This window comes from Entelurus aequoreus, linkage group LG09, assembly GCF_033978785.1.
Source record: "Entelurus aequoreus isolate RoL-2023_Sb linkage group LG09, RoL_Eaeq_v1.1, whole genome shotgun sequence".
NCBI classification, from domain to species: Eukaryota; Metazoa; Chordata; class Actinopteri; order Syngnathiformes; family Syngnathidae; genus Entelurus; species Entelurus aequoreus.
This window is the reverse complement of record NC_084739.1, coordinates 36,876,798-36,890,762: the sequence shown is the minus strand read 5'-3', so window position 1 is coordinate 36,890,762 and position 13,965 is coordinate 36,876,798. Positions and strand designations below refer to the sequence as shown.

Genomic DNA, 13,965 nt, shown 5'->3' with positions numbered 1-13,965 from the left:
GTGAGATGCTAGTTCGTAGCTACTGAACAATAAAGCTGTAATTCTAACTATAATGTTCTTTGAACACCACTAAAAAATTATACAAACTTAGGAATGGCCATTAATATTTCAAATGTGTCAGAATACTCACATCATCAATGACCAGTGCACCGATTGAAAGCTGCAGATACAAATACAAATACAAAATACTTCAAAAGGAAAGTCTCAGCATAACGTACATAAACATGTAGTATCCTTAACAGCTGTCATCAAAAGTGAGTTCTCTCTGCTCTCATTGGACACCAAAAACAAGACCAAGTGAAACAGTAGCAGTAATAATTGTGATGTTATGTTCCAGGTAATATAAGAACTACACTACCCAGCATGCAACGGGAGTTATGAGCATGCGCGGTAGCCAGAGATGTGGTGGTGTATGTGGCCATGCCGGGAGCTAGAATGTTGTGATGAGCACGCTTTATGAGTAAACGTTTAGAACTCAGCCAACACGCCTCGTCTGGATTATTTACAAAAAGACAGACAACACATGGTGTCAGAAGTGGCCGTGAGCAGCGTCGGACGGAATGTTTGCCACGAGGGAGCCACGAAAGACGAGCGGAAGGAAGATGTCTCCGGTCGCGTGAGTGAAAACGTGCGAAGGACGCCACATTCCTGAGGAGTTTGCTGCGTGTGTGAAGACTTTGAGTGGCGGTAAAGTGACACAGAGGACAAGGGACAGATTGAACGAATAGAAGAGGATCTTGTGCCCGAGTTGGAGGAAAGCCAACAACACAAAGAGCTGTGGAGTCCCGGTAACTACCCCAAAGTACAGCCATGGAAAAGCTAAGTCCACCTAGCCCAATGCTACTAAATGCTAATCTTGCCGATAACTGGAAGCGTTTTAAGCAAAGATTTAATATATATTTAGCAGCAAGCGGAGCAGGAGCTGATAATGAAAAGCTGAAAGCTCACATTCTTTTGCATGTTATTGGAGAAGATGCTTTGGACATATATAATAGCTTTCAGCTGGATGAAGCTAATTTGACTCTGGAACAGCTAATGACAAAGTTTGAAGAATACTTTGTGCCTCGTCAAAACGTGACATTTGAGAGGTATAAGTTTTTCACACATGACCAAAAGCAAGGAGTACCTTTTGATCAGTACATGGCAGAGCTTCACACGCTAAGCAAAACATGTGAATTTGACACTCTGAGAGACTCATTAGTGAGAGATAGAATTGTTTGTGGTACAATGGATAATGCACTGAGAGAAAGACTGCTTCGAGAAACTGGGCTTACGTTAGATAAGTGTGTCAGTATGTGTAGAGCAGCTGAGACCACCAGAGCTCAAGCAAAAGAGCTACGGAGAGGTGAAACAACAGTGCATGCCATACATAAAGAACAATGGAAAAATAAAATGTGTACCAAACAAAAGGATCAAAAAGACAAATCCATGGAATTTAAATGTGGTAAATGTGGAGGCAGCCACAAGCCGAAATATTGTCCTGCATATGGAAAAACATGTAACAACTGTGGAAGGAGCAATCACTATGCAAAGTGTTGCAAAGCAGCTTCAAGAAAGAAAGTTCACACAGTTGAAGAAGATGATGATAAGGAAGAGTTTATTGTCAATGTGGTGCAAGCATGCACAATTGAAAAAGAAGAATGGATTGTTCCAATTACAGTGAATCAGACAACAATACCATTCAAGTTAGATACAGGTGCTCACGTAAACCTGCTATCTTTGGAAGATTACAAAACACTGACTGTAAAGAGCAAAATCCATCCAGTAAAAACCAAAGTAAGTGGATACACTGGAGAACGAGTTCCTGTTAAAGGCGGATGTATTGCAACTTTTAAACACAAGGGTCGACAAATGAGAGCACAGCTACTGATCGTGGATATGAGTGTACAACCAATCCTGGGACTCAGTGCATGCACCAAGCTCAATCTTGTCAAAAGAGTGTTTGTGGTGACATCTCAAGAAACTACAAATGCTCAGGACACACTCATGGAAGAGTATAAGGACTGCTTTCAAGGACTTGGATGTCTACCTGGACTACATAAAATATGTGTAGATAAAAATGTGTTTCCTGTTGTGCACCCATGCAGGAAAGTCCCATTTGCTCTGCGTGAAAAACTGAAAGATGAACTAGCGCGAATGGAAAAGTTGGGAGTCATTAAAAGAATAGATGAGCCAACTGAATGGGTCAGCTCGCTGGTTGTTGTGCAAAAGAAAACAGGTGCCCTAAGAATATGCTTGGATCCAAGAGACCTAAATAAAGCAATCAGAAGAGAGCATTTCAAGTTACCAACCAGGGAAGAGATCATGGCACAATTTGCTGGAGCAAAATGGTTCAGCAAATTAGATGCTTCATCAGGTTTCTGGCAGATGAAGCTTGGCGAGGAGAGTTCAAGACTGTGCACATTTAACACCCCGGAGGGCAGGTACAGGTTTCTTCGTCTACCATACGGCATCTTGTCAGCGCCTGAAGTATATCATAAGACCATTCACATGATTTTTGAGCACATACCCGGAGTTGAGACAATGATGGATGATATCATAGTGTGGGGCTCAACCCGAAAAGAACACGACGAAAGACTGAGACAAGTGCTAGACAAGACAAGGGAGGTGAACCTGAAACTTAACAAAGAAAAATGTGAGTTTGGAGTGAAGTCACTTACCTTTGTGGGAGATGTTGTGAGTGAAGAGGGCGTGAAGCCAGACCCGAGAAAAACTTCAGCAATCAACAACATGGAAAGGCCAACCAACAAAGATGAGGTCAGACGTTTCCTGGGGATGGTCACCTATCTTGCCAAGTTTGTCCCACAACTGTCAACACAGTCAGCACCTCTCAGGAGTCTTCTTGAACAAAAGAATGAATGGATATGGTCCCACGAGCAAGAACAATGTTTTCTGAAACTGAAAGAGACTCTTACACAGGAGCCCGTGTTAAAGTTTTATGACCCCGAGAAGAGCACCAGGATCTCGGCAGATGCATCGCAGTACGGCCTGGGAGCAGTGCTACTGCAGCAACATGAAGAGCAGTGGCTACCTGTCGCCTATGCTTCCAGAGCACTGACAAGTGCAGAGACCAGGTATGCTCAAATTGAAAAAGAACTGTTAGCAAGTTTGTATGCATGTGAGCGTTTCCATCAATATGTATATGGACAGATGTTTCAAGTGGAAACCGATCATAAACCGTTGGTGTCTATCATGAACAAACCGTTGAATGATTGTCCAGTACGAATACAGCGCATGCTAATTCGACTGCAAAAATATGACGTGCACATGATATATACACAAGGAAAATATATGTACACAGCCGACACATTGTCTAGAGCAGTGGACAAGAGAGAACTTGCAGACAGTGATAATAGCACAGAGATACAGGCATATGTAGATATGGTAGTGACATCTTTGCCGGTGACTGCAGACAGAACAGAACAAATACGGAAAGAGACTATTGCTGATGAAACTATGAAAGAACTCAAGAGCACAGTACAGAATGGATGGCCTGACAACAAAAAGGATTGCCCCTTGAAAATACAAGACTACTGGAATTGTAGAGCTGAGCTTACAGTGGTGGATGACATAGTGCTAAAAGGGAGCAAATTTGTTATTCCGTACTCACTGCGCAAACAGATGCTCGAAAAGATACACGAAGGCCACCTCGGTGAAGTCAAGTGTAAAAGGAGGGCTAGAGAAGTAATGTTCTGGCCAAGGATCAATCAGGATATTAGCCAAACAACAGCGTCATGTGGAGTTTGCCGAACTTACAGGCCAAAACAGCAAGCGGAGCCACTGATGACTCATCCAGTGCCCCACAGACCTTACTACAAAGTAGGAACGGATCTATTTGACTTTGATGGAAGGAGCTACGTGGTAGTCACAGACTACTTTTCAAACTATCCGGAAATTGGAGAGTTGCAGTCAACAACGAGCAAAGCAGTTGTCAGTTATTTAAAGACTGTTTTTGCCAGACATGGTGTTCCATGCGAACTGTTTTCCGACAATGGTCCCCAGTTTTCTAGCTGTGAGTTTGCTGCCTTTGCCAAGGAATGGGGGTTTCAACACTCCACATCAAGTCCAACTTATCCAAAGTCCAACGGCTTGGCAGAATGCTCTGTAAAAACAGTAAAAAACCTGTTAAAAAAATCACAGGACAAAGATGACTTTCAGAAAAGCTTACTGATCTACCGTAGTGCACCTCTACAAAATGGACTGTCACCCGCCCAAATGCTGATGGGTAGGCGCATTCGCTCCAACCTACCAGTCAACGAGGATTTGCTGACACCCAAAGGCGCACACAAAATCAGACACACTAAGGAAGTACAAAAAGCGAAGCAAAAACAGCTGCATGATAGAACGGCAAAACACCTGCCTATGCTGAGGCCAGGAGACGTCGTGCGTCTCAGAGACATTTCTACAGGCACCTGGAGACAAAAAGGACAGGTGGAAGAGGAAGTTGCTCCACGTTCGTATAGGATCCAGATGGAAAATGGACCGACTCTGAGAAGGAACCGCACGGATCTTCAACTACAGCTGACTGAAGGCAACATTGCAGCTCAGGAGAAGGCTCAACAGGACTCAGCTGGACCTGCAGAACTTGCTGACACGGAGCCTGACCTTGCTGACCAAGGACTGACAGCAGCGTCCGCGTCACCTGCTGTTGAGAGACTGTCTAACTCTAGACCGAAGAGACATGTTCAGCCACCAAAGAGGCTGATTGAGACTTGTTAAGGATTCTGAGGTCTTGAGAGTTAAAAAAAAAAAAAAAAAAAAAAAAAAAAAAAAAAAAAAAAAGTGTTGACATAACTGTTTATGTGTCTTTGTTGAAAGAGATGTCTATAAAGAGAAAATTATATGATTGCAAATGTGGTTACAATGCTAAACAAAAAAAAATAACACTTTGTTGAGTTAAACACTATTTCTTTATAGGGGGGAAGATGTGATGTTATGTTCCAGGTAATATAAGAACTACACTACCCAGCATGCAACGGGAGTTATGAGCATGCGCGGTAGCCAGAGATGTGGTGGTGTATGTGGCCATGCCGGGAGCTAGAATGTTGTGATGAGCACGCTTTATGAGTAAACGTTTAGAACTCAGCCAACACGCCTCGTCTGGATTATTTACAAAAAGACAGACAACACAATAATGTTGACATCTTTAAGGTGGGATGAGGACAACACCTTTGAAGGGAGATGAACATCACTGGAACTCTGCAAGGAATTCCAAACGTTTGCCTCACTGTTTGATCTTTAGAGATCAAATCTCCATCAGATACGTAACCCTGGATAGAGATCTACATTGTGACCGTTAGTCCCTTTTAACTGGAGCCGCTCTCCAGGTAGTAGCAACACGTTCACTGGACAATTGGAGGGACACAATCTTGACAATCTCTGTTGCACTGAAAATGAAAGAAACTTAAGGCATGTGTCCTACAATGATGGAATTATCTCCTCCACCATCTAAATGCACGAGGCGTGACTGAGGTGAGGTGGATTGGCAGATTTAATCGGGCTCATGACGCAATCGATCAAGGGGTAGAATTTAGATTTTAAATGTTGTGGAAAAGGATATTACTGAAAAGGCACGCAAATTGAAAAACATAAATGGGGAAAAGATTGTCATAATCAGCTTGAAATTACGCTGGCACAGTTTTCACAAATTGACATAGGTTAGAAATTGCACTTGTTTATCCAGCAGTTGTGTCTTGATTGCCGGAGATTTAATAAGACACAATAGGATGATTTTACATACAGAAAGGTGTGAAAAAAACAACTAATTCTAATTGAATACTAAAGCATAATTCTGACATCAAGAGTGTGTAAAATCAGTGCCTTGAATAACCTAAATAGCATTTTGTTCCATCTGTCCAAGGCCAACAAGTTATTGTAATATTACTATACATAGAATAGGTGTCTTGGTTTTCGTTAGTAATCTTCTCCAACTAAGACCGAATTGAACGAAAACCCAAGCAATTTTTCCCATAATAAATCACATAAATCAAAACAATCCACTCCAGAGTACAGACACCCAAAAATACAAACAAAAACACATTTTATAAATGGCTAGAAAACCACTCCGAAAGCAAAGACTTCCGCCAGGCCCTACCTCTCAATTGTAAAAAAAAAAAATCTGAATCCAGACTGGGATCTGAAAATGAACTATAAACCGCTACTTTTGTGCCGCACTTTGAACCTGTTACGCCAAGGTGATTGCTTTGGACTTATTATGGCTTTTTTCTTTGTGTGTGTGTTTTTTAGATCCTGTCCTGTGCTCTTTTTTTGGTTTATTTGCTTTCTAGTACCGTGCACAGGCGGCCACACCTGCTGCCTTTTTGGGAACCGGGGCAGACCTGCAACCAGTTGCCAATCAACCTCCTGGTTAAGTCCGGCGCTGTCTCCCTGACAGCGTCAGTTCATTTTTGATAGCTTTGCTTGTCGTCTGCCTAATATTTAACGAAAGAAGTCCAGTGTATGTGCCCTTATTTGTTGCACTTGCCTTCTTTTGTTTATTTTTTAACTACTCCTAGTCCTGTATTTTTCCACTTCCTTGTGAGTGCATTTTCTTTTGTTTATTAAATAATATTATTTTCACTCACCACCTCCCTGTCGTCCGCTGCATTTTGGGAAAACATTGTTGAAGCTACCTTTCATGTTTCCAACTTGTGACCGAACCCTGTGCTTTACAAAACGGTGCGGCTAATTTATGGATTTGTTTTCGCTAACAACGATAATGTTTCATATTCAACAAATAGTTTTCATTGAACACCCACAGAGACACTGAAAAGGTGTGATATTGTTTGTGCTAGGGCATCCTCTTTTGGACGAGTTCGCCCACTGGAGGTGCTGCAGGTTAAAAATATATTTCCTGTTTCGTCCTCTGAACCGGAAGTATTTGTCCATAGCGTTCTGCTCGAAATAATTCTTCATTCATCACTACAAACAATGTTTGTAAGTTTTACAATATAACTAAAACAAATCATACTTACTAAACCGTCCCATGTGTGATGTCTGTAGGAGTGTTTTCATGCATATGTTTAGGTGCTATCATAATGTAATCAAGCTATCGTTGTCAGCATTAGCAAATATATGTGTTAGTATAATTAACTTACAATAGCATTTTTTTTGTATTGTTTCAGTTTCGTAAATTTACAGAGGCGTCACCGTGGACTTATTGAGTCTATTCATCTGGTTGGAGAGCTAGCCTCGAGTGCTAGTGGGTCTATGACTATGACTTCTGTTTTGTTTGATCATCCATTTAACGGCTGAGTGACAGGCACCGCTTGGAAACAATTATGGTATGTAAAAAAACATTTACAAAATCTTTCATACTTGTATATATTTGAGGTTTATAGTCCAGTACAGTTAATATGTGTAAACATTAGGGTTGTACGGTATACTGATACTAATAAAGTACAACGGTAGTAACTAATAGGACACGGTACTATATTGTCTTTGAAAAATACAGCTACCGTTTTTTCATCCAGCGCAGCGGTGACTACAGAGCCGAGGCACATGAAGTTGGGTGTGTCAAAACGGACACACAAAGGGCATACAAGCAATAAAATCGTGGTGGGGAAGAATGGCAAACAACAGCAATTCTACTGGTTAATAAAGAGGGTGCGTGAAGCGCAATATGGAGGTATTTGGGCTTCAAAACTAACGATAAAGGTGACGCTGTAAAGAGGCAGGTGCCATGCTGCAAGTTTTGCTTTAGAACACGCCTCGCCAAACATGGCGATTAATATGACCATCTTTGCTTCCTACTTTAGGTAAACACTTAAATAATAAGCATTTAGATTTGCACAAGGAGTTATGAAGAGTGACAGGTAACAATGTAGTTGTTACAGCCTTCTGATGTTCGGCTCCCATAAAGACCGAAGTCGAGGAGCACAGGGCAGATATTCTTTCCAGGGCCGATGTTTTTGTCGGGGGTAACACCCTTTACTTTACCTGGCAATGGGTGTGCTAAGCTCCGCTTTCCGGTCAGAATGACAGGGCCACCAATTAGTGACAATCACTTTATTTGTTATGATTCGCTGCCAGGATCATATTTCTGTTTACGTTTTCAAGTCACTTGTGTTTTTCTGTTAGTCTTGGTCTCTTTCCAGTTCCTGTTTATGCACCTCTGAGTTTGGTTACCATAGCAACTTATTACTTTCACCTGCCGCTGGGGTTCCCGACACGCACCTGTTTATCATCACTGTCATTATTATATAAGCCTGCCTTTCCATTCGATCGGTCTTGCTTTGTAGTTTGTTTTCACACAACAGTTGACGACTTTTGTTCCTGCTCTGGTAACCTTCTTGCTCCCACGCTAAAGGCTCTGTATGTTTAGTGTTTACCTTCTAGCTCCCATGCTAGCTCCTTTTGTTTCTACCTTAAGTGCGATGAGCACGTTTTTGTTTGTTCCAGTATTATTTATTTCTTAAATAAATCATTCTTTACCTGCAAGCTGTGTCCGAAGCCCGATCTGCATCCCTGAGAGAACAACATTTCGCATCACTATGCGCCCAGGTCGTCACATTATTATTAGTTTTGCAGGACACAACAAGAAACGTTCATCACTCTACTGCGCAGTGCACACTCTCTGTCTCTTTACTCGCCCACTCACTCACTGACTTCACTCAGCCAACACACTGTCATTCTCGCAGAAACAGATTTTTTTTTTAATTTGATTGATTGATTGAAACTTTTATTAGTAGATTGCACAGTGCAGTACATATTCCGTACAATTGACCACTAAATGGTAACACCCGAATACGTTTTTCAACTTGTTTAAGTCGGGGTCCACTTAAATTGATTCATGATACAGATATATACTATCATCATAATACAGTCATCACACGAGAGTATACACATTGAATTATTTACATTATGTACAATCCAGGGTGTGGGATGTGGGGGGGGAGGGGGGTGGGTTGGGTTAGGTTTAGTTGATATCAACACTTCAGTCATCAACAATTGCATCATCAGAGAAATGGACATTGGAACAGTGTAGGTCTGACTTGGTAGGATATGTACAGCAAGTAGTGGACGTAGAGAGAGAGATCACAAAGCATAAGAATAAGTATCTACATTTGATTATTTACATTTGATTATTTACAATCCGGGGAGGTAGGATGTGGAAGGGAGGGTGTTAGTTTAGGGTTGAAGTTGCCTGGAGGTGTTCCTTTAGTGCGGTTTTGAAGGAGGATGGAGATGCCCTTTCTTTTACACCTGTTGGGAGTGCATTCCATATTGATATTCATAGAAAGAGAATGAGTTAAGACCTTTGTTAGATCGGAATCTGGGTTTAACGTGGTTTGTGGAACTCCCCCTGGTGTTGTGGTTATGGCGGTCATTTACGTTAAGGAAGTAGTTTGACATGTACTTCGGTATCAGGGAGGTGTAGCGGATGTTATACTTTTTATATTTTATAGATAATGTACACTACTCTCATCAGCTAACAGCTCCCCTGCTGTGCACATGTAGATATGTTGACGCGCACACAGCTGCTTGGCTTGATGCCAAATATTAGCGGAGTTAAGACCGCCCAATTAGCATCAACTAATGCAAGTAAAATTACTGAATTGTGTAATAAATTCCTACGATTTGTGTTTTATCTTTAACAAATGTGTGTTTTGCCTGCTACATGTCCTATCTGTGTACATTTATCCATAGTTCTGTTTTGAGTATTTACTAATAATTGTACTTTTCTTATAGCACAGACCAGAAGTGGCAACTACAAATCATGAATAAATTAAAATTATGTCAATAAAGCTTTTTAATCGATTCATAATCTTTGATTATGGCAGACTAAATGTAATATGGACAATTGTAAATGATTCTTTGAGTGAAAACAAGAAAAGCCCAATGTGTTTAATGCCTTTTAATTTCTATTTTAACTAGAGATGTCTGATAATGGCTTTTTTGCCGATATCCGGTATTCCGGAATTGTCCAACTCTTAATTACCGATTCCGATATCAACCGATACCGATATATACAGTCGTGGAATTAACACATTATTATGCCTAATTTTGTTGTGATGCCCCGCTGGATGCATTAAACAATGTAACAAGGTTTTCCAAAATAAATCAACTCAAGTTATGGAAAAAAATGCCAACATGGCACTGCCATATTTATTATTGAAGTCACAAAGTGCATTATTTTTTTTAACATGCCTCAAAACAGCAGCTTAGAATTTGGGACATGCTCTCCCTGAGAGAGCATGAGGAGGTTGAGGTGGGCGGGGTTAGGGGGGCGGGGTTGAGTTTCGGGGGGGAGGGGGGGTTAGCGGGGTTGTATATTGTAGCATCCCGGAAGAGTTAGTGCTGCAATGGGTTCTGGGTATTTGTTCTGTTGTGTTTATGTTCTGTTACGGTGCAGATGTTCTCCCGAAATGTGTTTGTTATTCATGTTTGGTGTGGGTTCACAGTGTGGCGCATATTTGTAACAGTGTTAAAGTTGTTTATACAGGCACCCTCAGTGTGACCTGTATGGCTGTTGACCAAGTATGACTGGCATTCACTTGTGTGTGTGAAAAGCCGTTGATATTATGTAATTGGGCCGGCACGCAAAGGCAGTGCCTTTAAGGCACGCCTCCAATATTTTTGTCTGGGTGGAAATCGGGAGAAATTCGGGAGAATGGTTGCCCTGGGAGATTTTCGGGATTGGCACTGAAATTCGGGAGTTTCCCGGGAAAATCGGGAGGGTTGGCAAGTATGACTGGGAGACGCAACTGCTCTGTACTTCTCCCTATGTCCGTGTACCACTCCGTACAGCGGCGTTTTAAAAAGTCATACATTTTACTTTTTGAAACCGATACCGATAATTTCCGATATTACAATTTAAACCATTTATCGGCCGATAATATTGGCAGCCCGATATTATCGGACATCTCTAATTTTAACTTTCTAAAATTGTTCTTCAAGTGACAGCCCTTTGAGACACTTGTGATTTAGGGCTATATAAATAAACATTGATTGATTGATTGATTGAAGTGCAATAGGAACATATGTTTAATGTATTGTAAGATTTTCTGTTAAAATAAAGCCAATAATAAAATGTTTTGTAGTTCCCTTTATTTTAAAAAGTATTGAAAAGTATTGAAAAGTATTGAAAAGTATCAATGTACATTTTGGTACCATTACTAAATTATTGGTATAAGGATAACCTGAGTAAACATTGTTATTTATTCTACAATTTGAGTGGCTTAAATACCAGTGCGCTCTATAGCCCGAAAATATAGTACTTGTTTTCTTACCGATTTCTGACACTTTTTAAAAGTTTCATCAAACATTTTCCTCTGATATTTATAGTTTTACATGCAGAAACCAATGCAAAATATATATAAATGAGAAAGGAAATTATCAAATGAACATTTAACATCACTTACTGAAGAGACTCTTTTTAGCGAAGGCGATGCGCATTTGTACTTTGCTACTTTGCTTTTTCTTGAATTCAATTATGTTTTATCACATTCTTTAACAAAGTGCTGGCACTCACAACTTTCTATGGTCCAATGGTGGATTATTTTACAGCCGTACTCAATAAAAAAAATAGCAAAAAGACTTGTGGTGTAACTGTGTTATTCTTCCATTTACCTTGGAAAGTGTAAGTCAGAGCTAAGAATGAAGTCACTGGCGAGTTATGGGAGTTCCAGTTATCAAGTTGATATGTGAAGATGGCCACATCTACGAAAGCTATGTTTGCAATTGGCTTGTCTGAATGTAAAAAAAACTTCTGGACAAATATGCGGTGTTTCCATGTATACAGATGATTTAGTGTGGCAAAAATTACTCCGAATAATAACAGACATTACAGGAGCTTCCAATATTGTTTACTTTACTGTTAAAAGTTGGGGCCGAGGTCAAAAAGGTTAAGAGGTCTCCCTCTCGAACATTTTATTTGGCGTGACGTTCCACAATAAACAGCCAGCGATGAGTATGAAAGAAAATGAGAATGATAAAATGTTATACACCTGCTCAACATTCAACCCTGAAATCTTGTAACACTAACAAGTCACATGACACCACGGCGGGAATTGGACTAATTGTGCCCAATTTGGACATTTTCCCTTCATTAATGGCAGTGTGGTGAATTGGTGATTGCTTCACTGAAACGATATACAGTAGTAGAATATTTAAAGACATGTGAGCAGTGTACTCACTTGTGGGGTACTTTATGTAGTGCATGGTGTAAATGGTGATATGGACTTTCCCATTTAAACGATGCCTTCGGAAATGAATGATCCCTTCAGAAAACAACCTCAACCAAAGTGGGCGTTTTCAGGCATATATTTCCAGCTTGTCATTACCGCCTGTTCCACCTACTATTTCCCCCCTTTTCTGTGTACGCGGCAGCTCATCTGTGCCCTGTGGCTGCAGCCTCAGGCACAGCATTCTGAGTAACGTTTGAACACACCCCCTTTCTCCTCGGTTCAAAAGCTGTTTAAAGCTTACTGTTGGATCCCTCTTTGGTATCTTTGCATACACACCCCGACGCATATACGTGGATTAAAGGGGCTCTATGCGAGTCTATGAGGAAAAACAGCTGCTTATTTTTTATATGATTATCATCACTAAATACATTCATCCAACGTTGCTAGCCGCCATTCACTGACAGTCTACACTAGTAAATAATGTTTTTTTTAATTCAACTTACTCAATCTACTGGCTCCTTTCATGTGTTCCATTTATATAAAGTGTAAAGAAAAGAACAGGAGTGACCTATTTTGATCGCAATTAAACAAGCAAAATGTTGAGAGGGTCAAAGGTCACAGACTGGCACCCGGTGTCCTGGGCGGGTGCTTGCAGTACAGTATGGCGGCGGTGCAGAGCTGTAAGCGAGAGCTGGTGAGTTAATGAGCAAGGAGGGCATGTGGCCCCCCGCCGCTACTTGTTGCCACTTAATGGTCCCACTAATCCCTGCAGAGGCGGTGGCTGTACACACAATTGCTTCGCCCTCCATGTGGCGATAGATCCTAGTGACTGGTTCTCACAGCCAACAACAGCGCCTCACAATTGAGAGATACGGACAAGAAGAAAGGACGAGCCACCTCATTATTTGTCATTCAGTGCGGAACTTTCTTTGAGTGTTTTTTTCTGAAAAAAAAACACCACCTTTCACCCTGAGGCACTAAGGTCCGCAGGGTGGAAAGATGAACCCATTATGTTTTATTTTGTGCTACACTTCAACTGCTCATATTCCCAATTTTTTTAAGGCCAATATATCAGTTACCTCAAAACTGGTGGTGTGTTTGAAAGCGCTGCTAATTGGACACAAGTGTGAGGTGTCCGCCGTGAGCAGCAGGTTTCCTAGCACTCTTCCAATTATAATTGAGATGACCCTTGACACCTCTAAGTCACTAAGTATTGTGTCCTGTATTTTCCCGTGTATTATTTAGTCCATTCTAGATCCTTATATACATGCAGAAGCCTAAACCCAAACTAATGTACTGTTAATAGGTAAACTTGTAAGAGATATATCAACAATTATGTCCTTACAAATACAATAATGCACTAGTTTGACATAGGGCGGAGTGAAGTTTGTTTTTCTGGATGTAGATTACTTTCTGAGGTGTTACTAATATCATGATTACATGAAAAGGGAAAGCAGCTCTGCAATTCTACTAGGGATGGGTACCGCGAAACGGGTAATCAACGATACCAATTGTTGATACTTTTATGTGTGCTCATGTGGTAATAAATATTAATTAGTTTTAAAAAAAATTTTTTTCAATAAATAAAAAAGTATTCAAATTCAACACTTTAAAGGCCTACTGAAACCCACTACTACCGACCACGCAGTCTGATAGTTTATATAGCAATGATGAAATCTTAACATTGCAAAACATGCCAATACGGCCGGGTTAACTTATAAAGTGCAATTTTAAATTTACCGCTAAACTTCCGGTTGAAAACGTCTATGTATGATGACGTATGCGCGTAACGTCAATCGTTGAAACGGAAGTATTCGGACACATTGTATTCAATACA

The 13,965-nt window shown here is 40.8% G+C and overlaps 1 protein-coding gene across 2 annotated transcripts; it reads left to right on the top strand.

The window, feature by feature from the left end:
* Nucleotides 1-326: 326 nt before the first annotated feature.
* LOC133657399 (uncharacterized protein K02A2.6-like) lies at nucleotides 327-5,207 on the top strand. Of its 2 annotated transcripts, XM_062058687.1 has the most exons (2): nucleotides 327-4,370; nucleotides 4,409-4,622. In XM_062058687.1, the coding sequence occupies exons 1-2, from the start codon at nucleotides 811-813 to the stop codon at nucleotides 4,461-4,463; spliced, it is 3,615 nt and encodes a 1,204-aa protein (XP_061914671.1). In that variant the 5' UTR covers nucleotides 327-810; the 3' UTR covers nucleotides 4,464-4,622. The 2 variants fall into 2 exon arrangements, with proteins under 2 accessions (XP_061914671.1, XP_061914670.1); XM_062058686.1 differs by having other exon boundaries at nucleotides 327-5,207.
* The last annotated feature ends 8,758 nt before the right edge of the window (nucleotides 5,208-13,965 follow it).